Source organism: Gouania willdenowi, chromosome 18 (genome assembly GCF_900634775.1).
Source record: "Gouania willdenowi chromosome 18, fGouWil2.1, whole genome shotgun sequence".
NCBI lineage: Eukaryota > Metazoa > Chordata > Actinopteri > Blenniiformes > Gobiesocidae > Gouania > Gouania willdenowi.
Window position 1 is genome coordinate 17436373 of NC_041061.1, and position 26752 is coordinate 17463124.

The window sequence follows — 26752 nt, forward strand, 5'->3', positions numbered from 1 at the left end:
TCTCTTGTGCTTCAATAATGTTATTATGAAACATCTTTCCAACTGTGTCAAAGTCTTCAGCTAAAAGTGAGAGTCTAGATCAGACATGCGCAACTGGCCGCCAATCTGAATATATGGTAAACACAGAAGATTACTCTAAAACACACAAAAAGACATTAAATACACAAAACAACAGCAAAAAAATACACAAAAAGAGTCCAAAAACAATATAAGACAATAAAAATGCACAAAATTACATGCAAGACGACTACAAGAAAAAACCAAATGAAAGAAAAATATACAAAACGACAACACACACACAAAATGAGATAAAAATATACAAAATAACAACAAACACAAAAATGGAGACAAAAACATACTAAAAGACAATAGAAAACACACAAAATGCGAGAAAAACACAGAAAACAGCAAAAAACACAACTCCAAAAACACTATGGGGTATGCTACGAAGCCTCTTATCGCACTAACTTCCAGGATTTAATCAGTGTGTGCTGTCCTACGAAGCTGGCTAACGTCTTACAGAGCTAAATCACCATGGTAACTTAGGCTGAACAACTAACCTGGTCGGCACCAGATTTTGTTCTGGCTAGGATCTTAACAAGTGCTAAAGCCCCGCCTCCTGAACACGACCTGTCCAATAAAAGGAGGACCATTGTGAACACGTCTCTGTGTGGATCTGATGTGACGCTGACAGGAGAGAGAATATTTAGTCATTGATGGAATCCTTTCATTTACCGATGACATCCTATAGGAAATATAGAGATTTTTATCTGATGGACTGATAAAGTAAAATACGTAAAATAAGTCAGCTGATAAAGTCTGCGTTCATCGGGCGCTTTCAGACCGATACATTAATTAATTCATTGTCACGCGTGCACCTGGCTTAACTTCGCGAGTTGTAATCAAGATTCGTAGGACAGCTTCTGTCTGACGGAGAATGTTAGGTTAGGTGAAACCCGCTAAAGATATAATTATCTTGGGAGATATTCGCTGCACAAACACGCACGCGCGCACACACACACGCACGCACGCACGCACACGCACACGCACACGCACACACACACACACACGTTCCTTGCTTTTATAGATTTTATAGATAGATCTAGCAATAAAGCCTGAACCACCATTTTACCACCTTCTATCTTCTAAAGGTCAGCCATGAATTCCATCATATCATAGAGTGGATCAGAAAACAGACTGGGAGAACTTTAACTTCTCTGGCTTTAACATGAAGCATTACATGATGTCCATCAGTGTAACCTGTCCATAGACATCAGGCTCAGCTGGACACAACCTGTCGTATTCACAAGCCCAACACAACAACAGAGGAACCCTGAAGAGGGAGGATGGTGTCTCACCCCTGAGGTCCTCTCCGATGCCAAGAGCCAGGCCATCTTTGGTCCACTGAACAATGCCGGAGTAGTTGAAGACAACGCAGGACAGGATCACCCTCTGGCCCCGCACCACCGACTGGTCTGCAGGCTCTTGAGAGAATCTGGCCGTCCACGCTGAGTAGATGGAAATGGAAAAGAAAGAGATCAGTTAGGAACTTTACGCTTTAAAATAACTTCCGACATAGGCGTATATTTTATCTCTCTGCAGTTTTCATGGTTTATTGATAGGAAACATGCGATGCAAGGGCATAATAATCACCAGCTTTGATCACACCAGTGGCTCATGGGTATTAACTGAGAGCAGTTCGGAAAGACAGAAGGTTGAGAGAAGAAAGAGTTGGAAGTGGATACGTTGGTTAGCGCTCACTCAGGAGTCGAGAGCTAGGAGATCAAACAGACAACTTTTTAGCCATCAGGGTTGTCTCATATCCATTTTCTTTCTTTCTCCTTACACTTCTATTCCTCCCAAACTCTGCAGTACCTCCCTCTCTTTTCCCTTCTCTCTCATTCCTCCCTATGAGTCATCTCCCAGGCTTCCACTCCTCAACCAGAAAACTACAGTGGCCGTCATTGTCTAACGTCTACCGCACACTCTTTCCCTCCGATCCGATCACGACTGTCGTGTGCGGTGTCACCCTGGCCCGACAAACATGAAGCAAAACAATCGGGGGGGAAAAAACTGCTCCGGGCTTCGTTAGCATGATGATTTTTAGTTGCACAATAGACGAAGAGGATTTACCTCAACGTCTTTCCTCCTTCATACTTATTCCCAAGAATCTCGTACAGTAGATCATTAACCCACTCCTTCTCCTCTCCCTCCTCCATCATGTACTATGTCCTTTACCCAAATTGCTTCGCTCCACTCCCTTGCCGTTCGCTCTATATGTATGCATCCCCACTCGCCTCCTTCACTTTGTACATCCATAATGCTGTCTATGAATGTCCTTTTGCCTGCACTGATCTCCCTCTCCCTCTGACTCTCTACAGTAAGTACACTCGGCCAGCTTCCTAGATCCATACATAATGCCGTATATGTCCTTTTTACCCATAATGCTTTCTATTTCTGTGTTCCTCCTCCTTGCTGGTTAGAAGGGGTTAGAGGCGGAATGTCACAACTCATTTATCACATTAAATATCAGCCCTCCAGCACTTTCTCTCTCTCTCGTTGTCGTTTTCGCCCCCCGTTCCGCCCATCTCCATCTCTCATTCTTTTACCTCTCCTCCTCACTCCTTTTTCCTCACCTTGCACCCACTCACTTCTTCTTTTTCTTCCCACTTTTATTATTTTTCACTCGTTTTACCCTTTACGATTCCCTTGCACTGCCTCTCACATTCCCTCACACTTCTGTCTCCCTCCAGGCCCTCTGGAGGTTTCTTTTTCCAAAGGTTCCCATCGCTCTCACTTTTTTTTTCAAACAACTGCCATATGCTTCTGTTACCCAGCAGCCCTCCTCCCCTTGTTGTGACCCTCGGTGGCTATCTCTCGCTCCACTTTGGTTCACGCGGACCTGCATTCTCCCCTTATCATGTCATATTTGTGGTGTGTTTTGTAGAGGTAGAGTATGCCTGATGATGATGTTGATACAAAAGAACCAAGTCATGCAAACAACATTCCCCGGCCAATCATGGGAATAACTTCTGACAGTGCAGCACATTAATATTCAGATTATATAGGAGATGTGCGAGGATACACAGCGAGGAGGGAACCAGAGGCAGAGGGGGCTCTTCTGCAGAAGCTGGCGTACCTGGGTTATTTTGGGGTATTGAAGACAAAAAAAACATAGAACAATAGTATTTCTTGTTAATACCCAAGATTATTCATTGGTGCAGAGGGTGGAAATGTCTATTTTAAAAAAAGGTTTGAAGGTTAACTGGGCATTCTGGTTTTTCTCCAACATTTCATGTACATGAGGTTAACTTGTCTCTAAAGCAGAGGTGAGAAGGTCCGACCTCTGAGCTGCAAATGGCCCAGAGAGAAAAAAAATCACGCATCATCATCATCATGTGACTCGTCAGTGTCGTAATTTCAACGTCATGACAAAGTGTGCGTTCTTCTCACCGTCAAATGCAAGAATCTTACATTTACGAGAAATCCAGAAGGGGATTTAATTAACATTGAGAATAAAATATCTTGACCGTATATTCAGGTTGTGCGTGAGTCATTTTCAAAATGAGGCTTCACAGTCAATGTCAAAATTTGGTGGCTTCCAATTTGAATTACAATAAATATATTTGCTATAAACGTAGCAGCGCCATTAAGATAAGTCATTAAATATTTAGCTGTTGAATAATAAATTATGATGTAACTACATCCTTAATGTGAATACATTTTTTGCTAGCTTATCTTGTGGACTGCTAGCAACTACAAAATAGGGAATATGGATGCTGCAAAAAAAAAAACAACTATGTAAGTAATAATAAATAATTACTTTAAAATGAAATAAATGAATCAAATAAATCAATGAATGCTTCACTATTTCATATTCAGCCTATTTCATGTGCTAATGTTTTTACATTTATAGCTAATGTAATGTATCTTTGGTATGGGTATAGCAATGTATAAAAATTTGGTTCTATGTACAATATAGGTGAAGTTTCCACTTTTATTAATAGAATTATTATTGTGTTCATACAGTATGTATCGTTGCTATTATAATTACAACTTGTATATGGGTAATACATAATATTACTGGATGTACATTGTTTATGTAAATATGTATGTATGGGTGTATATCTATATGTATTGATGCATATGTGTAAGTATATATAAGTAGCTGATAAATAAATTGGTTATATTGGACTTCTTACTCCTGTTTTGAATGTGTAAATATTTTATTGAAATCTTGTTTCGGAAATTAACTTTGTTTTGTGACATTACTTTTATTTCATATGTATTGTTTTTGATTTTACACGTACAAAAATAAGTCAATCAAATCAAATTAATGCAAATTAATGCAGGCAACATTTCAGTACATTTGTCACTGAATATAACTATTCAACCATTGGGAGGTATTAAGTGGCTAAACAAACAGCAACGAACAGTTGAAGAAAACAGGGTTAAAAAATGTAGCCAAACATGCTAACTGGTTGATAGGCAGTGTGAATAACGCTACACAATCCAACAGCCATAAAAAAACAGGCTCATTGAGTCCCTCCTGCTGCTCCTGCAGCCTTTGGCAGATTGCCAGAATGCACCGCGACCGAGCAAAAAGAACCAATCAGAGCCAGGATTGTGTTTGATGGACTGTCTGAGAGCTATTGCTCACAGACCCCGCCCCTTTCCCGGGGCTGTAGCTCCATCTTTTTTTTACAGTGTATGGTCTGGAGGAGTAGAAGATGGAATTGGTGACTTTTATGCTTGAAAGGTAATTACTGCTGCTTGATTTACACCATGTTTGATTTGTAATTGTTACACTAGAACTCTGTCGTGCATGTGTTGTTTGTAGCCTCCGTCTGGCTGCTGTAAGTGACACTGTGTTGTTGCTGCTGCTGAGGTTTGTGCACATTGAGAGAGAGAAGCGCTGCAGTAATATGCTTTTAACAGAGCATGTTATATTACTGTGATGTTGCTGTCGGACTAACGTTAGCTTGTTAGCTCCTCTGAGGGAGGAACTATGGAAAGTTTAGAGGCAGGGCAAGAGAGCATCGGGGAGGGAGGGGGAGGGAGCGATCTGAAAGTCGCGGACTGCACCTTTAAGGAACGTACCACCATTAGATAGGAGCGCTATCTTTTTATAAGCATTAATGGTGTAAAACCATTACGAGACATAAAGAGAAAAAACACACTCTATCATAATTGGAATTGGATAGATGATATAAATTTGCAGTAAAATCATCCCTCATCATAAACAAAAGGTAATTGGAAACATTCAAGATTTGCCCAAAGTAACTGACAAAATTGATGTTTCTAGAGCTAATTGTGGAGTGTGGATTTAAGACTTCATAAAAGCATGAAAAGCTTTTTTCTCAGTCATACACACAGGGTATAAAGAGAGTTTAGCTGGGTTTAGACTACCCCACAACCATGACAGTAGCCTGAGGGCAAGCAAATCCTTTCCTCCACCACCTAAAATATGCTAGTTGGAGGTATTCCCTCTGTAGCCTCCGTAAACCACAGGCATAATCCAAACTGAATACTCCAAAACGGAGGCTCCACAATCTGCAGAGAAAACACCCATGCAAAAGCCGAGGACTGAAAACACTGACTCATTTAAACATGTGCTCTGCGCCTTCTGATTTCCATATTACCCAGTTAACACTTGTCAACACGAGTGTATGTGCTTGTCCCTGGCGTGTTTAAAGAAGGAAATCTGCACACAGTGAGTAGTCAGAGCAAAGGCAAAGCCAGAAGGGTGCATGCGAAAGGGAGCTTGAATTCTCTTCTTATGTGGGTTATGCTGCAGTGACAAATTTAGAGTGTGTCCTGATTTCCTTGTGTCACCAATCCCCAAGACACCACCAGGAAACTCTGAGGGGCCTCGTCCGCACGAAGACTACGGTGGCACAGTGCGCCGACCATATGACCACATGGCCCTGCACGCACAAACGCAAACAGACAGCTGACCCGACTTTCACCACACGGGTTAACCATTTCCTGTCAACACACACACAAAACACGACCGCCGTGAAACCCCAAACGTGTAATCGTCAGGCAGAGGCGGTTTCTGGAACATGGAGGATTACACCCCAACTCAAGGCTGCAATCTTCATGAATGTCCCCCCCCCCCATGTTGTTTTAAGAGATCACTTTCGTCTGGGATTAGGTGTGGTCCTTGTCAGAGTTTGGTAAAGGATAAGTAATAATCGGACACTGAAGACAACAGTACTTGCAAAGAACTGAGACACCCAGCAGCTCTTGCTTGTCTAATATGACACAAAGCCAAAGGCAAATGCACTCTGCTTTGCCCAGTGACTCACCAAGCGCCACAGACGCACGCCGCCATGGTGTCAACGAGCGCCACATTTTAGCCTGAAAGCACCTCTTTGCACCATACGCCAGTGTTTTAATGGCAAGGCAATGGACAGACCATTTGAAAACTACCAAAGGGATGCTTGGGGCTATTTTCTTATTCTTCTTCTTCTTTCTTGGTTATTGGCGTGTTGCAACCAACCTGACTAGGTGCATATCGCTAGCTACTGTACATGTTTTATTTCATTACTTTCAACGTCTCCCGTCCATTAAAGCAGTGGCTCTCAAACTTTTTTGTGGCTTTTAAATCCGAGTACCCCTTTGTCCGACTACAACATTTTGCTCAGTATTCTGTGAAAATACAACTATAAAGCATAATGACTGAATGAATGAGTGAATACACACATTTTAAAGAATGTAATTTTGTAAATAAGTGGAATGAAACAGTATTCATTGTCTTCCGGATAGATTTATTTTTATAGTGTTTATAATCTCCCGTCATCTACCGCCTAGTGTATTTTCAGTTCATGTTCTCATCAAGATAATTTCTATCATCGTTTTGTGTGTGTTTCTTGTGGGATTTTGTTGTTGTTTGTCTGCTCTTTTTATTTTTCAGTATATTTTTAACCTCTTTTGTATGTGTGTTATTGTTCTTGAGTGTTATCATTTAAACTATTCTCTGTCTGTATGTGTGTTTTTAGTGTTGTTTGGTTGTTTTCTCTGTTATTTGTGTGTATTTTGTCTTGATCTTGTGTGTTTTTCTTCTCTAGTGTGTCTTTGTTGCCGTTTTGTGTGTTGCTGGTAATAGTAAGTTTTTTCTCTCTTAGTGTGAGTGTTTTTGGTGTCATTTTTGTGCATTTTGTTGTTGTTTTTATTATTCAGTATATTTTTATCTTGTTTTGTGTGTTTTTGTTGTCGTTCTGCGAATTGCTGGTAATAATTAGCATGATTATCATTTTTTTTTACTAAAAATGAACAATATAAAACACCATATTTGTCATGTTTTCATTTGTTAATTTTCCTCTCTCTCTCTCTCTCAAGTACCCCCTGTAGTGCCATCACGTACCCCCATTTGAGAAACACTGCAGTGAAGGATGTGCTTATACATACTCAATGTTCTGCTCCTGGGGCTATTTTTAGTGCATGTGATCTTTATATTCAGTTGATATTTTCTGATTTTGCCACTCAGAATGAGGCCAGACGGACGAAGCTTGTGTCCCACCTTTGAAAGTCGGGTTTTCCTCACCTCGTGCAGCGGAGTAGTAGTGCAGGAGGCTGGAAGTGATGCTATGCCTGACCGAGACATTTCTGGGTATGGTTTACTGCGAGCATTCAGCCTCATTGAATCAGAAGCTATTAAATAAAAAGCCATTTGTATGGATTGTTATGCATCGATCTAATTATCTTTGTGTCTGGACCCCTCCCCGTATACCCTTCTTGCCTTCCTCTCCATTGCTTCTCTCTAGCCAATCCCCCCGCTTTGCCTGGATCATGGACGTGCGTCACCATAGCAACAGCTGACGTGTAAAATTACTGCCCAAAAAAAAAAAAAAAAAGTTTTTCTGTACGAGCATGTCTGGGGGCTAAAGCAGTGTATGTGTATCTGCGTTGTCTGATGAAATCCTCCCCTGTACTTGGTACACCCGTTTTTCACAAAGAAAATGACCTCATCCTCACTCCGCCAATACAGCTAATACTCAGGTGGCCACCCAAGACCCTCCTTTTTCCTCTCTCTTTCACCTTCACCTCTCCTGTTCTCTTCAGCGCTTGCCAACCCACGACCCAAAGTGATTTAGTTATTCGTCTGAAGCCGCGTGTGGTGGATGTGTTAGTATAATGGAGGGGCTGCCTGAGAGTGAGATGCAGGCGTGGAAAAAAACAAAAGACGACAGTGAGGTCCACAGTGTTCGGGCTGTGAAGTGTGATGGAGGATGACATCATTGTTTCAGGACAAACTTGCTGCCACTGGAGTCATGCAGCACTGACTCACCCCTCTCCCTGTTCACCGCGTATGACATACACCGAGCTGTCAGTCCAACAGTTGACATGTAGACTGATTTTTCCTGGAGTTTCTCAACAACAAAAGAAAACAAACAAAAGAAAAGCTGCCACGCAAGGATACAACTGTGTCTTTAAGTTCCTGAAAAGCTGACTTGTGAATGTGCAGATTTAGAGATTTAATGTATGCACTATGGATGCATGTACTATAAATAAGCTATACAGCTCCAAGTGGCTCGTTTGGCTGCCGTCCCATATCCGAGCCAGTGGTATCATATTCCTCTTTTGAAATCAATTTTCTGATACCTAATAAGAATTTATACTGATAAAATACAAATAAATAAAACATTTATTCATTTTTTAATAGATTCACCTTCAATACCCAGTTATCCAGCAGAGTCATGAGTGCTAGAGCCAATTCCTGAAGAACTAACGGTGGCAGACAGTGTACACCTGCGACAGGAAGCCAAGCCAGTCAATGACAGGGTCATTGGAGCTACTGCACCCTGCAAACTACATCAGTGCATTTACCAAACAATTTGTAATTGAAAAATGAAATGTGATTTCTTCAAACTATAGGTATATATTTTATTAGGACAAATTTGTTTTGCTTTGTTCCAAGTGCTTTTTATTTCAATATTTATGAATTATTATTTTTACTTCCTGAAATGGAAATCGCAATATTGTTATTATTTTTTTTCAGCAATTTTCATAAATTATTTCAATAAAGCAGAAATTGGAACATGACAGGGAATACACGCATTTACACACAATTTTCCACCGTAAACAAGTGGGCAAAGAAACAGAAAGGTCAATTATCATGCAAAATACGACATAATAGGACAATATCACACATTAAGATGCAATTTTTCACCATAAACTGAGGAGCCTAATGTGGAGCAACTCTAACAAACGGACAGACGTCAAGTCTCACACTAAATCTCCACATGCATGGGGAGCAAACACAGTGGAGAAATATGAAATTAATAGCAATGGTTAACTCAATTAACCATATTAAGCATGTTTGGCATGATTTCGGGAAGTTTAAAAGGCGGTAATGACATCTGATTAGGGAAAGCTGATGAAAAGGAAACAAAATGGAAAAGAGGAAACTGACACAGAAATGGCTAAACTAAAACAGAATTTGGGAAATGGAAAAATCAAGCCTCTATTACTCATACTGTCCATCACACAAACATTCAAACAGTCAGATCACGAGTCCTATAAACTTTGGATACAAAAGTCTGGATTGGATTGAAACCAGAGTCAAACTAAACACACTGAGGGAAAACGTAAACTTTGCAGTAGACACGACAGTACACACTATAGTAGACAAACCATTAGACTTTTTTTATCTTCAATTACTTACATTCTTCAATATTCTTCAATCATTCATATGTAATTGTTATTCAATCCATTATCATGTGTTCTATCCTGTATTCAAGGCTTTAATTGATCTATTTACGACACATGCATTTTTATGTGTATTCAGTAATTAGCAGCTGATAATAAGTCTATCAACCATACTAAACTAATTATACTAATAATACTTATTGGCATATTTTACACTCAAAACATTGGCTTTAACATGCCATGTGCCAACAACTTAAAATAAAAAAATAACATACAATCTGCCTGTGGCTTTTAAACCAACTTTAACTTTAGTGCAACATGTTTTAGTGCAACTTAAATTAGGTATATGTCTAAATAAATGCAAAAAATTAGTACTTTATATATATATATATATATATATTTTTTTTTTATTATCATTATTTAAAAAAAATGGAAATAGGATAAGAAGAAGAGAAGGAGGAGAAGGAGGAGGAGGAGGAAGAAGAAGAGGAAGAGGAAGAGGAAGAGGAAGAGGAAGAGGAAGAGGAAGAGGAAGAGGAGGAGGAGGAGGAGGAGGAGGAGAAGAAGAAGAAGAAGAAGAAGAAGAAGAAGAAGAAGAAGAAGAAGAAGAAGAAGAAGAAGAAGAAGAAGAAGAATGTGAGAAGATTAAACTTTTGTCAGAATGACGACAGAGGTTATGGCTGGCAAGAATAAACAGGAAAGAAACTCCCTCTCAAAACACACAAGAATTTGCTCAGATGACTTTGTGTCAGGTGCATATCTTATAATGTGTTGACAGACGTCATTTATGCTGGTCGCTGGTAACTTGTGAGTTTCATTATTTAGATTACTTTATTTTAGAAAGTAACAAGAACCAGGGTTTATGCATGATGTACAGTACATACAAGTTACTTATTGTAAGTTGACTGATATGCAGATTCTAATAATATTCTTCAGTGTACAAATAAGGACTGTTTTAAAGGGAACATAGGAATAAAGTTGTGCGGGCTATGGCTTTTGAATGGACAGATAGTCTAGCATCATGCTACGTACCTTTGCTACGATGACTCACCAACCCAACCCTCGGCAAACTGATTGTACGGGCTCGAAACTGCTCACATGTGTAAAAACTCTTAGCCAATACCAGATAATGGTATGGTACACATGATAATACTGCATCTGAGGCAAAGCTGCATAATCAGCGCTCAGTGCTTCCTTCATTAGCGCATACGGATCCATGCCATTAACGACAGAAATGTTCACGTCGTACCTCTCTCTGTCTTGTGTTAATAAAGTCTTTTTTATAATCTCTGTCACTTGGTCTCTTCGTGATTTTAGTAATATTACAAACCGGATGAAATATTCAAAATTTGCGAGTAAAACTTTGTAAACATAGCAGCTTGCCATCAAAGATGGCGTCTCCGGGGAGGTCACGTGACATCCATTGGGCTGTGGGAACTACTGCATGTATACGATATCGTTAGAATACACCTCATTGAAAATTCTTCTGTTTTCAGATTCTAAATTCTAAATGTTCTCCGCCCAGAGGTTAGCATTAGCATTAGCTAACCTCTGGGTGGACAAAATTTAGAAATTTCGAGTTAGCATTAGCTAACCTCTGGGTGGATTAAAAATCTAATTGAATCTAATTGAAGTACGTTGCTGATGAGGTCAGCAGTTGCAATTCAACATGGGATATGTAGAATCAACAGTGCTCACACATTACATGTAGGTAAAAAATAATAATATTTATATATAAATAAATATCTTAGGGCCTTCTGCAATCTTATACCATACCATATCGTAATGAAGACACTTAAAATATTACTCAGATCTTAACAAAAGGCTCAACTGGTAAGTGCTAAACTCCCCAGGGGAAAATCCTACTTTTTACATTGCCTTTGTTTACTACTACCGGTACTTTTGCATTTTAAGTTTGTATAATTTTTAGGGGTGTCGCGATCCGATATCGATATCAGATATCGGTCCGATATTAGCCTGAAAACGAATATCAGAATCAAATTTCCAGATCCTCCGATGTATTTTGTTCAATTGTAGAATACTGTAGATATTATTTTGAAAAATAAAATGTATGTAACCAATTAGTTAATAATAAATGGGTCCGTTTTTCCCATACCTACTGTTGCTGACTATTGTTTTCTGTTTGGGTAACATCACTTGATCAAGACTTTTCTAACATTCCACACTACATAATAAGTAATTATTATTGTTTTAATAAATAAAAACAAAAGTATGTATGATGTATGATTCATGCTGATATCGGATCAATATCGGTATCGACCGATACGCAAGGCTGCAATATCGGTGTCATATCGGAAATTAAAAAGTTGTATCGGGACATGCCTAATAATTTTACTTGTTTCTTTTTCATTGTGATAACAATGACACTTTATGTTGAAAATATGACAACTGCAAACGCATGTTTTATGTGTCATTGTATTGTTTTAACTTGTATCTGCACAGGGTACAGGTGTGAAGATTTAAGCAGGTGTGTTGAAATAGCAGTCAAAACAATGTTCTTAAAAATAGAAAAAATAACCGTAAGTAGAGCTGGGCAATGTATCGTGATTTAAGATATAAGTTTTCTATTTTGGCGACATAGAAAATGACAATATCGCCTATATCGAGATATATATCTACATTTTTTTAACTTGTTTTTATTCATACATCATACAAGTATTTAATATTATTCATAGAGTACAGTCAAACAGTGTCCTTCTTTACAATGTTAACATATTTCTGAGATATATATATATATTTTTTCATTTATAGCTTATTTTGGATTTAAATACTCATTTTAGGAGTGGATGCTTTCGTTACGTCTCAAAACAGCATAAAAAGCACAGTTTGATGAATTTCCCCTAAACAAGCCACACTACAGCACTCACTCACACGTGCTGTCCTTAAGATGAGAAAAAGACTAAAGTGGCACATATTGTGCAGCTGTTTGTTAACAAATATGCTTGTGTGGCTTAACCCAGAACTGTCTTTCCGGTAAGACTTTATCGAGTTAAAAATATTGACATTCATATGGTATGTCGCCATTTTGAGAAAAAAATATTGAGGTTTGAGTTTTGGTCCATATCGCCTAGCCCTAATTGTGAGTACTCAAAAGAATAATCAATAGATTACTGAGCAACAAAAATCATTGTTAGTCACAGCTCTGAATGAAACCAAAAGAAAGTTCCACCTATACACTAATATTTACCAAAATCTAATAAGCATATCGGTACATATCATTCTATCAACATGAACGGTGTAAAAGGTACACAAAGAAGAAACACAAAGGAAAACATGTTAATAGCGCTGTACAATGCAAAGAAGCAAATACTGCTCCAGTGCAAAGGGTTTTCTAGCGTAGAATAGATATTTAAGAATAAGAGTCTCTAAGTGATGGATCAGTTTTATCATTTTCACTTTAAATTTAACTCCTGTCTCGTTTCAAGCTAACTGTGGGAACACTACCACTTGTGCCTCTCTCCTCTTAACAACATGGCCGCTTAGCAGGATGGCCGTAATAACTTGTCACCATAGTTACGGTGATATAGGAAAAAAGTGGGAGACGTAGATGGAGAGAAAGGAGGCAACCACAGAGCAGAGGACAGATTAAAGATTAGAGCCAGAACGGGGATACCTTTCATTGTCTGCCTGCTCACCGCCTTCCCATGTCATCTTTATCTTGCCGTCCTCCCCTTACTCGCAGTTAGCGCTCCCCCCTTTTCTTTCTCTCTTTTGTGGCCTTGCCCCCTTCTTGTTCCAGATTGACTTCCTTTTGTCTCGCGAACAACTACTTATAAAGTGGAACTCTTTCACTTTTAAAGCCCCACTCCCAAACCCCGGGTAGGGTACCTTTCTGTTTCTTTATCCATACCCTCATCAATCACTAGTCCCTTTTTTAATTCTACTATCAAAATGGTTGCTGAGGGAACGGGTTTATTTAAAAATGGCAGAGTAAAGATTATTCCGTCTCTTTGTCTGTCACCTCCATGTAGCATCCAATGACAGCGCCTACATTAATGCTTCTCCGGGTCTCCTCTCACACACGCGTTGCACATCTGAAGAGCCTAATTTGTACCGGACCTCTGCTACGGACATTGTTACCATAGCTACAGCCGGTGACGACCACTGACAGTGATAGACAGTGGCCATGGCAACCCTTGATCACCGTTGGATAATATGATAATTCATATATATATATATATATAAAAAAAATTTTAAAGCCTGACAGTTGCTGGTAATCCATGAGTCTTTGTACCTATATAAAAAGCAACTGACTAAGAACACACCGCCGTAACTAAGGGTGACCAGGACAAACAATAGCTATGCTCTGGATAAGCTGGAACAAGTCAAGCCGCAGCACCGTGTACCAGAGAGCATATAGGTCACTACTGAATGAAACTGGCCCAATCAATATCATAATAACACCCATAATTCCCAGCATTGCTTCCCCATTGATTACCAGAAGCGCCTACATTCGAAAGCCACTTTAAAGCAGAAGGTCACGAGATGTAGCAGAAAGCACGGGACAGCTTTTACGCCACAGTTTGTTGCAGAGCTGAAATCCACCAAGACTATTTTACAAGCGGCACCCCGCCAATAAATCACCACCTTCAAGGTCTGCTTTAATTCAATCCAGCGCAATCTAATTTTATTGGTATGTACTGTAGCTTCTTGCAATGTCATCTGTCACAAAAACCATCCCATAAAAGCCCCAGGCCTTGACCTCCTAGTACAGTAATATTCATACAGTGGGCCCAGCCAATATCCCCGCCATGCACTCGCTATCGGCTTGTTTGTTGACGGTAAACACTGCAAAGGTATATAAGGCAATTTAAAGGGATGGGAATAAATCTGCTTGAAGACAGTAAACTAACAAAATTTAGATTATAGGTGACATAAATCCAACCTAGAGTAAATCTGATTTATACCAACAGATAAAAATCACGTCATAAAAGCAGTAATTCCTGCTTTTATTTATTTATTTATTTTTCCAACTGTCTAACTGAAAAAGTCCCAGGATGCACTTGGATGTATTTGTCAGTAGAAGCTACAAGTATGTGTCGAAGTTAAAGTGACACAGTTTTTGTGTTGTGCCTTTGAGCGTACAGTGCTGACCCAGTCCAGAAACCTTGGCTATTTGTGTGATCAAAGACCTCAGAGTGAGGGGATGCATTAGGAGGTCAAAGGATATACAAAAGCTTGGATTTCAAATGAGTTTAGTGTTAACTGCAGTTGATGCATGATCAACATTACATTGCCTTCTTTTTTTGATCTACAATATTGATCTTTATATCACTAGATAAACTCGATCGAACTGCACATTTCCTGATTTGATCTACACTTAACTAGAGCTGTAACGGTTCCTCAAAGCCCTCTAATACGTCGATTACAAAAACAAGTTCATATATTCATATATATATATTCATATATATATAATATTTCATAGAATCCTCAATTACTAAAATATCCAATAGCTACAACCCTACACTTAACACAGAGCTGTCAAAACATTCCAGGAATAACTTTTTCCGGAAAGTCCACTTGGTTTGGGCCAATGTGAACAAGCAAACAAAGTCTAGAGCGGATCAGTCAAGCAAATTCTTCTTTGATTGTTTCCCCCAGTCTCAGTGCGTTTACAGTCAAAGTCTATAGCAATAGGTGCAATGATCACAACCGTGCTTAGCTCGGGTCAAACACAGGAAGTATCGGAGATGAGCTAGAGCGCACAGGATTGTGGGTGGGAGAAAAACCAGGTTAAATAAGTGCTGAATTGATTCAAAAGCACATCAACTTGTTGTTTTGAATCTCTACAATGGTAAGGCTCCCCCTAAACAAACAGCTCATGCAACTGCATCAGATTTCCTTCCAAAAGTGCGCTGTGAACGCAAACCGTGCCAAATGCAACCCTCAATGTTCTGACAATGCAACTGGTCCAAGGTAAAGTAAAGGGTGATTGGGCCAACCCTTTGCCACGCTAAAGCACTAACTAATCCAGCGTGCATTCATCCTCACATCACAGCCTCGTCTTCATGTGCATGGCACTGCTATCAGTAAACAGTGGCTTTTACTACAACGTTGGACGATGTTTCCACAGGAAGATAACGAAACAATTGGGCAGAATCTGAACGACCCGAAGAGCAGAGAGCCTCTGCAGATAAGGCAGACAGGAAAACATGCCGGCAAGCTGCTGCTGCTGCTCTTTCTTTCATTGGTTCATATCTCACTAAGTTCTGAATTCACCTTTGAATCACCCAGAGATTCTTTCTGTCACTGGCCTGAGATAGTGTTTAATGCTGGCCAAATGCCGAACTTGCTCAACCACCCTCACTGAGGCGACCTGGATCCGCCTGTCCTGGCGTACAGAGTTGGATCATTGGTCGATCCATCCTACAAGAGTTTCCATGACAATACATTTGTTTATTTAAGATGTAAAGCATTTAAATACACTGGGTCATGGTAGGTTACGCCAGAAAGACTATCTTGACAAAACAGCGATAGCTACAACATTGTTTTGATGTCTTCACTTCAAAGCCATTGATGAGTCTTACTACTTGGTTCGAGTTGTCTCGCTCATTATAAGTAGTGCACAAATGTCCAGCCCGAAGGCTGTTAAACTTTATGACAGAGAAAATGGGAGCGATGGGACACTGCGGTAACTGATTTAGCTCGATGGTTGACCCTACTGTTGATATCATTAGGGAGGAATGGATGAAACAAATCTCTCTCTCTGTCTATCCCTCTCTCTGCCAGCGCTGTTACTGCTGAAGAGCAAAGAAATGAAGTGACATCATTAGCGTCAGCCACATTCCTGCAGAGGGAGGCGGCGAGGAGGGTGGAAGGAGGGGGAGAATATCTCCAAACTTTTGAGGTTACTCAAAAGACTTACGGGCCCCAGCCTCCGATGCATTCTCCCTCATGCATGTGTTTCTGTGCGTGTAGTGTACGTGTTTTGTAGAACACGTCAGTCATCAAACATGTGCGCCGTTTACAGTACGCAGGCTCCTCTTCCTCATCATGTGTTCTCTGCTTTAATTCATGTGCTTCTCCTCCTGTCCCCCCCCCCCCCCCCATTGGCTACCCTGACTCGCGCACCCTCCTCCTCCTCCTCCTCCTCCTCCTCTCCCCCCGTCTCTTTTGACCAGAGGAATGCAAGAACCACATCTGGAAGTTATTAAAGAGCAAGAGAGAGAAAGGGGTGGATGGAAAGAGAAGAAGTAGCAGAGGGTGGTAGTGACGGGGGGGGAGAGAACTTTGGTAAGAAGCAGACAAAAGGATCACATAGCAACAAAACAAAAGTCAACGAGGTGCAAAAGGAAAATTAACGGTAAATCGCCATTACGGCCAATTAAGCAAAGCTTGGCACCGAGGACGATGGTTCAACTCCCTGCATTTTGCAGCGAAACCGTAGCCTTTGAACCGACCCCCGCGCATATTCTGTGTGAATGAGCAGCTCCACTGTCCCCTCTGAGGGAGTAGTCAGGCCTGAGTAATGGTCCCTTTCTCTGCGCCGCTGGCCTCTCGACCACTCCCCCTCCTCCTCCACGCGCTGCTTTATTTTTTTTTCATCCAGCTCAATCACATCCTACGCCACAATACATGAGCCCCCACCCACCCCCGATCTTTGCAATAACAAGCAACTCAAAAAAAATCTAATCACTCTCGATCAAAGTTCACCCACCTGTCTATGACACTCCCCCTCTCTCATTCTTTTCTAAACATCAAGCCCCCCCCCACCCCACCCCACCCCTCCCTCCACCATCACCCCAAATTGCCCCTCACTGCAGAATGTGGCCCGTGCAGTGGGGAAAAACAAGGCCAATAGATTCAGTCAGATGTGATAAAGTGTTCCTCTCTTGCTCGCGGGGACTCTGCATAAAGAAACATGTTTATGGGGAGAGGTTGTTGGTTTTTTTTTCTTCTTTTTCTTCTGTTGTTTTTTTTTTTTATAACTCGCAATGCCCCCCAGCCTGTCAAAAACAATCAGATTACAAAGGCTTTAAATCCTGGAGCCACATTCACAAAGCTGAGGAAGAGACACAAGTAAATGCATTAAGTTTTAATCAGATTTATACTGACGCACGACTTAGATAATCAATCAACCAAGTACTGTATGTAGTAGGTAGGTGATTAGTTTTTTAAATCTGCTGAACGAATGCAAGTCTTAATGTGGTTTGAACATTATTAGGGCTGATAATTTACCGTTGTAAATTGTCTTCAGTTTTGTTTCCGGCTCCGTCTGTTGAATTGCTTTTTCCTAATTTGATGTGATTACTGGTGCTACACTTTCCAACATATAGTCAAAAATGTTATGTAAAGATTTATTGAGTTAACTCGCTGATTTATGAAAAACAGTCATGGAATTAACTTTTTGACACATAAACAATATATTTACCCTTACCTACATGTTTTAGGAGAATATCTCGCATTTTCACCATATTTTCTCCGGTGGTTAAATACGTAGTCAGGCAGTCAGTGGTTTCCAAACTGGGGGTTGCGCCCCCTTAACATCATTTTTATTATTTTTTTACTTCTTTCCACTCAAAAAACTTACTTATTGCTGTTTTAAAATATGTGATTGCACATTTTATTTTATTTTTCTTACAATTTTGACCGTTTTTTAACCCATTTAGTTGAAAATATATTGCAATGTGGGGGCAAGGAAAATATTTTATTCTTCAAAGAACAACAGAAAAAGTTTGGGAACAAGTGCGTCAAAGTTTGGAAGAGATAATCAATCGCATTTGTAAAATCTTGCGCAAAATCTTGGAGGATCGTATTGTCACAATGGATGTTGGCGAGATTCGAGCATACTGTTTCGACTTCTGAAACATGGAAGAAAACATAAACAAAATTTAATCTGAGGCATTTAATATGTTTAATATATTTAAGCTGATATATCGAAATTGGGTATACCCTGTAACTGAATAAGTGAAAATGTGAAACTGAAAATAAAAAAGAAAATAATAATTGTAAAAGAAAAAAAACAAAAATGAGCAAACCACAACTAAATTTCTAGAGGCTCAGATTTTTCCATTTCAAAATTTCACAAATTGTGTTCCAGCTCACCCATTTCCACGTCAGTTTGTGCTTTCCTGTTTTGTTGCCGTTCAATCACTTTTCCCGAATCCTAACAGGATTAAATATTCCTAATACGATTAATCAAATGAACTATTGTCATTATTTTATATTTCTCTGCTATATTTGCACAGAAAGCACGGGCTGAAATCATGCTAGATCTGACGTCCGTCAATCATGCTAAAGTTGCTACATATTAGCATGTAAATGCGTGATAGTTGGTAAGGGTTGAGACCATGTCATACACCTATTTCCATTTAAGCCGGTAAGGTCTGGCATATTACATGAGATTTTGCATGAGAATCTCTTAACCCACCCCTTTACAGTGAAAAATTGCATGTAAATGTGTGATATTGTCCCAAAACATGCATTAATGGCTATATTCCCTGCCTGTCCCATTGAAATTTCCACTGGATTTCTTTTTAAAAAAAAGAAAAAAAATAACAGTAACACTATTTCCATTTCAGGTGGTGAAATTTGTTTTTGTTTAAACAAAAAGCACTGATTTAAATGATATATTATATATATTTATTATATATAATAAACTAAATCAGCAGCTTCAGTACTATAATGCTTTGAAAATGAATCCATTAAACAACTGTTTGTAAAATATCAGTAAATCCATTAAAAATGTTCATCTACAGTATTTGGTGTAACTAACCATTAAAAAAAATAGTTATTGAAAATGTATGCATCGATTACTATGCCTAAATGATGATACATTGATTATTTCTCCCACTCCTACCCATTATATGGGGGAAATTTTATTTAAAATGCCTGATACTGTTCTGAAACACGTAGGTGAGGGTACATTCTGTCATTCCGTTTTAAAAAGTCAATTTGTGTCTGTTTCTTGACAATTGCAGCAAATTGGAGAACTCTCATACCCTCATTACAATAAATAAAAACTGGAGGTGGGACTCGATTTTAAAAATGTATCAAATTAATCGGAGACTTTGTAATTAGTTCATCTTGATTAATCAAAATTTATTGCGTAACAATATTTCACACGAGAAGGAAAGTTTTTCCAATTGAAATGGATTTTGGTATATGAATCAATTAAAACAATAAATGAGCGTAAACAACAAAATTATTTATTGTTTTTATCACTGAGTGCTAACATAATGTGCAATATGAATAAAGAATATTATGATTGCACTGCTCACAAAGCACAAACTTAAATTTGAGTAAGATATATTCATGCTTTTCAAGATTTTTTGTAAACTTCCGAGCGGTTTGGAGTGCAAAAAAAAAAAAAAGTGATTACCTGCGTTATTTTATTTTTGTGCATTTTTTTAAAAAATTAATTAATTGCAGTTTACGCGTTAAAAGTGGCAGCCCCATAAAAACATTTCTTTTGAGAATGGCTTGAAACACATTGAAAAAGGCAACAAGAACACAGTCATCAACATCCCCCGCCAAAATAAACAGAACAAGGGCAATAACTCCGGAAAAAATAATTGCGCGCTTCTCATTTTCGAACTCCATCAAGTTATTGATACCCTGAAGCCACACACTGAAATTTGGTTATCCTATCTTAAACGGTTTCTGAGAAAATCTGTCCCCTTTAACTCGGACAGACGGATGCACAGAGCTCAAACCTATATCCCCCTTCCACACTTTGTGGCGGGGGATAAAAATACCACTATACAAAAAGTCCATTAGCTTCATGCTAACGTCTATGGAAAAACCCACGTACTGTATATGCTCATGCTAACATTTACAGCAATCGGTAGTGATTTACATAACACACCGTTTATGCTTAGTCTTAGCTGTGTTATCAAACAATACACTTAAACATACTCACAAGCATATGTTTTTTTCAAGCCGAAAATACAAGAACTTAGTTAGTAGAGACCAGTAGGCCATGGTGACTTCCGACTACTACGGCAACAGTGGTAGGTTAAAGTACACAAACTCACCCAGAGTAAAGAAAAACATAACAAGGGCAATAACTCCAGAAAAAAATAATTGCTCACTTCTCATTTTCGAAATCCGTCAAGGTATTGATACCCTGAAGCCACACACTGAATTTGGTTATCCTACTTTAAAGAGTTTCTGAGAAAAGCTGTCCCATTTAACTCAAATGGACGGAGCCCAAACCTATAACCCCCTTCCACTTTGAACAAACATAGGAATGAACTAAAACGCAAGGAATTTGATAACTAAACTTAACTCCATGGTTGTAGACGACGTCCATCACACAGGTTGAATGATTGCTTTCAGTCCTTTGTGTCAAATAATTATGCTTGACTGAGAAACAACTCTGTCCACCTCACTGGAGTCGACAATAAAGAGCGGCTTCTGCCTCGATACATATGTCAGAGCGTAAGATGTCTCAATCTCAACAACAAATAGAGTGTTAGCTTAGAAACCATGGTGGAGGGCTTTATCAGAGCATCTAATCAATGTGGTCATTTTTCTTCTTTCCTTGAGTTCCTCCATAGGTGACTCCTCATTTTTCCCCCCATCAGCCAATGAGATTCCCCAACTCATGTGCAGTGGGTTGTTTATTCAAGCATGAAGACTCTCTTAATATTCAGCTTTATTTACTATCACTCCACTGTTAGCTTATTCATGAGCTCCACCAGGGCTAAATATAAATACAGTAAAAAAAAAAAAAAACATTTGTCACTGCTACTAATGCTCAAGTGCAGGGATGGGACACTTTAATCACAGCGGGGGCCACAAAAATGTGTTTGTCTGATCCAAGGGCCACATTATCCACATCAGTGTCAGCATTTAGAATAGTGACCAATCTGAGCATTAATACAGGCAAAAAAAACTAGGTAGTTGTTGTTGTTTTGCATGTTTTTGGAGCCATCACTGTAATTGTGTTGCCGTTTTGCATACTCAAACTGTCACTTTGTGTATTTTGTTGTTGTTTTGTATATTTTCTGCTATTTTTGTGTACTTTTGTAGTCATCCTATGTGTCTTTAGAGTAATTTTGATTATTTTAGCTATATTTGTGTATTTTTTTGTTATAATTCTGTATATTTTTCTGTAGCATTATTGATTTGTGTGTTTTTGAAGCCATTTTTGTAGATATCCTGTGTATTTTTGAATTCATTTTAATTATTTCAGTTGTTTTTGCGCATTTTTGTTGTCATTTTGTGTATTTTTGGAGCCATTTTTGCATTTCTGTTCTCATTTTGTGATTGTTTTGAATATTTTCTATTTGTGTTTAATTTTTTTTTAGATATCCTGTGTGTTTTTGAATTAATTTTATTTATTTTTGTTGTTTTTATGTATTTTTATCATTTTGTGAATTTTTGTTGTCATTTTATGTATTTTTTTTTTGTAAGTTTTGATGTTTTTATAGTCATTTTGTGTATTTTTGGAGTCATGATGTGCGTTTACTTTGAGGGTGCACGAAAATTAGTCTGACGGCCGCATTTGACCCCCGGGCCACCAGTTGCCCTTGTCTACTCAAGTGCAATGAAATCCGAATTTTGTTGTCAAAGGCAACCAAATACAAAAAATGCAAATCACGCTATCAAAACATTCTTTTTTTTCTAGCTTCAGAACCTTAAACTCAATGTTTTTGTTTCTCACTCCAGGTGTTTAACTGTGGTGAACATGAAGAAAACATAGCATATTGTAAAATCCAAGGTTGCTCCACAGACAATCTGATTCTTGTTTTATTCAGTCTGAGAATATAAATCACGTCCGACGGAGCCATCTGAGAATTTTCCGTGCAAACCGAAAATAATTCACGAGCTCAAATGATTTCACGTGAGACGACGACGACATGACGTAGAATCTAGAGAATTGATTAAAGATCAGGCTACAGACGACATCATGCAGGCAGGAATGCGTGAGCCATTATAAATCCACAGCTAATGTTTCATTTTTATTTGAACTATTACAGCCCACTTTGAGACATTAACATTAGCCACATAGCAGTTGAACCTCCACCTACAGCCCCAGAGGAACCCTTGTGTTCTGACTGAGGCTGACTCCTCCGATGTGGGGAACGTTTCCGACGCTTGGAATCCGTCTGAGGTTTGTGATTCACAGCCTGAGCGGCGTGATTCACAGTGGGATCATCAGAGCGGAGCGCGGCCGGGCATGGCCTGGAGCTGCACTGAAGGACAGAAGCTAGACAAACGGTACACCTGCACTGGAGCCTTTCTAGTCTGAGTCAGCACAATTCCTGTCAGGGTTCTTGGGGGCAGGGTGCAACACCCGCTGCATGACACCCACCTCCATGCTCCAGTGCTCATTACCAAGTTAAAGCGCCGACTTTATTACAGTCATTGATTATCCAGTAACGTTTAACAGCTGTGCTAATGGCAGCACTTGCTTTGGTAGGTGATGGATGCACGAAAACCCATGATGCTCAGGGTTCTCATTAGGAATTGTTCACAGCGTAGGGGGATCGGGTGGTTTTGGAATGTATAGTTATACATTGAGGGCCACATTTTGTTAAAGTAAAGTTACATTTTTTTCCAGCCTTACTTTAAACCCAAAAGTTATTTGTTGAATTGATGAAGGGTCATGATGAATAGAGTTAGAGAGTTACTCATGCTTGGTATAGGTCCCCCCAGTAAAGTCACAGACTTTTTATTTTGACTTTTATTTTACCTGTAACTTTTTTTTCTCTTCATTTTATCAATTTTTTGTATTTATTTCCCTTTTTTTTTTCTTCTTTTGCGCACTAATTTTGTGCGGCCCCCCAAAGTAAAAAATGAATAGATAAATACTCAGACACTTTATAGACAAGAAATAACATTTGATTCAAAAGACTGATTTAAATGACGTATTATGTGAGACGCGCGGTAATGTCAAGACTGTTATGTACATGCCCACTATCCCCCCCCCCCCCCCCCCCCCCCCACCCCAAACTCATTAATTTTATATTTTTATTTCTATTATTTCATTTACTTGATTGTTTTTGTTTAGATTATGAAGCTACACTGTTCATATTGGACAGTAATTATGGGTTACAAAGCGGAGGATGCACACAGTAGCGCTTTAATCGGGCCAAAAAAAGAAGCGCGACAGAACACGACCCGAACGCGTCCGACCCGAATGAACCCGACGTCTCTTTAAGCCCGAAACCATCTCAACCAGACACTGTTCATCACATCTTTTGTCGCGCATGTAGAATGATCCTTTGCAAGTTATAAACAGGACAAGCAGCTTCAAGTGTACATAGGCCTGGGTGGTATACGGGTTCATACCACATACTGGTATATATTTTCGTCATGATATGAATTTTCAATGTACCGCCGTATCGGTGTATTTGATTACACAACAATCCGAACGCTACGCTGTGCCACGTTTCAGCCAGGACCCTTTTCATGGTTGCACTTCTAAATAGGAAGATAAACAGTAGCGCTCTGCTGTTAGTTACGGTGTAAAGAGATAAGAAATACATTGAAAGCTCTGAGGCTGCATGTGTGCATGTGCCTGCGTGCGCATCCCTCTGCTACACTCACGGACATAGACATTAATATATACGTATATAATGTCTATGTCCGCGGAGGCATGGTTAGCTTAGCATGTCGGCACACCCAGTGGGTGTTAGATGTGTGGATGCCTTAGTAACAGACGAAGTCGGGCTGTGTCTCATTGTATCTGTACAGTAAAATAGAGCATCCTAAGTCAATCTACTGCAGTAATTCCTCTCTCAACCACTAGAAAATGGAGTGAACACCTGATTATGCATGAAAAAAAATACCATCATATACCGTCAAACCGTTAGAATTTTTGAAAAATACCGTGATACACGTTTTTTGCTCATACCGTCCAGCCCTACCGCTACATGCTACGTCCCAGTTGAAGCACACTGTTTACGTTGGATGGTGATTATGGATTACCAAGCAGAGGATGCACACAGGTAGCATCGGGGGCAGCTAAGTAGCTGCAGGGGTCCTATTGTGATGACGGGGGCATTCGACCAAATAGCCTGTATTAAATATACGGTGCGGCTGATGTACAGTATGTGCTCCTCAGTTCTGCAGGTTAAAAAAAGGGATATTATTACAACGGTACCAATTACAAGACAAAAAACAACAGAAAATAAATCACACTATAGGACAGGGAGGGAAACACTATCACAGTGAGGGCCACAAAAAATATTGTATCTGATCAACATTTACTGTGTCAGTCAGCATTTAGAATAATTATTTATAATAAGCATTAACATGGGGAAAAATGGTTTAGTCTTTTTTTTGTCTTGGTTGTTTTGATGTTTTGTCAGTTTTTAGTAATTTTCTGTGTTTTTGGAGTCATTGTGTGTGTTTTTGTTATTTTTTTGTGATCTTGCTGTAATTTTGTGTAATTTTCCGTCATTTTCTGCATTCACGTTGTCGATTTGCACAATTTCAGGGCTCACTTTCTGCATTTTTTGTTGTTGTTTTCTGTATTTTCCTGTCATTTTGTGTAACTTTGTTGACAGTTTGTGTGTCTGTGGAGCTATTCCATAACGTGTTGTGTTTTGTGTTTTCGTACTCGTCATTTTGTTTGTTGAAGTGATTGTCGTGTCAGCTGTCTTTTTGTCATTCTGTGTATTTTTAGGGAATTTGTCTGTGTGTTTTTGTGTACTTTGTGCATTTTGCTGTCGATGTATGTGTTTTTGGAGTTATTTTTGTGTCATATGTTGTGTTTTATATTCCTTCCATTACAAATACAATTTTTGGGGATTTGTTTTGAGGGCCACGCAAAATTAGACCGAGGGGCCACCACCATTTGCCTATGTTGGCCGTAGGGGATCAAAATCACACCCGTAGAGGGCCCCTACGGGTACAACTACCCATTAAAAAAGGAAAAAGCAGATTACCAATGTCCTGTGGGGTTCCTCAGGGCTCTGTTCTTGGACCCCTTCTGTTTAGCCTTTATATGCTTCCTTTAGGACGAATTTTACAGAACTGTAAGGTTGATTATCAGAGCTACGCAGATGACACACAACTATATCTATCACTGAACTCAGATGACTATGTTCCCATTGAAATGTGACTGCATAGAAAAAGTAAACTGCTGGATGAGTGAAAACTGTGTGATTGTCTTTGGTAACAAGGAAAAGAGGACTGCTGTCAACGAGTATCTTGAGTCTCGATCTTTAAAAGCTAAAGATCAAACAGAAAAGCCCCCTACGATGGTTGAAACACAGCATAGGGGGTCAAAATAACAGCGTAGGGGACCCCTACACTCAACAGTGCTGGCCACAACCCAGAACATCAATGCACTGCTGCTAAAGATGCACCGTTGTCGGTCCTGTAATAATATCGACTTCTAATAAGCTGAAACAATGTAATGCACCAAAGCCTTAATTAGCTCCTGGGCTAATAACCATCCTATCATTAAGACTGCTAGGCAATTACATGTGTACAAATTACAGGCCATGAAATGTTGTTTTACTGATCTAATGATGAGATAAGAGTGTGCAGGGAGGAAAGATGCCTCCACACACACACACAATTCTTTTGAAGCAGTCTCTGGGGTTCATTTGTTTGTTTGTTTGTTTTTCTAAAACCGTAGAGACCTCACATGTACCGTTACATCATTTTACGCACAGCCTCTGCCTAATAGCATCTCATGGAAGAAGAAGAAGAAGAAGAAAAAAGCCTCGGAGAGCGTACACAACAATCTTCCAGCTTTTCCACACACACAAAGGTGATATTGGATTTGCAAAGCGTTGCAACAGCAGCAGGCAGACAATGGGACACATGGGTTTACACATGTAAATCGCTGCGTGTAATCGCTTTAGAAGCTGGAATTATGTGGCAGTCATTCACAGATTTGGTTTTTTCTTTTTTTTTTTTGTCTCAACCTCATTTTCGATCTTTTTGTCGAGAATCGAGATCCACGTGCGCTTAATACGTGGACTGTGTCGGCGAGGGGGGTGGGCGACACAAAGCCTGGCAGACATGGTGACATCATCCTTTTCCCTATACCTTTCCATCCCTGGAACACCACACACACACCCCTCCCACCCCCCACCCCTCTCTACCTATGATGGAGTGGTCAGCTCAGGGTGCACTCCTAGAGCACGGTCAGCCTAAAGCCACACAATGG

The 26752-nt window shown here is 39.5% G+C and overlaps 1 protein-coding gene across 2 annotated transcripts in view; it reads right to left on the reverse strand.

Annotated features, from left to right (window-relative positions):
* kirrel1a (kirre like nephrin family adhesion molecule 1a) overlaps window positions 1–26752 on the reverse strand; it is a 66891-nt gene that overhangs the window by 39162 nt on the left and 977 nt on the right. For both annotated transcript variants that reach the window (XM_028474793.1, XM_028474792.1), the window contains exon 2: window positions 1359–1508. In XM_028474793.1, the coding sequence (XP_028330594.1) occupies window positions 1359–1508 (150 nt within the window). The remainder of the gene's footprint in view (window positions 1–1358; window positions 1509–26752) is intronic.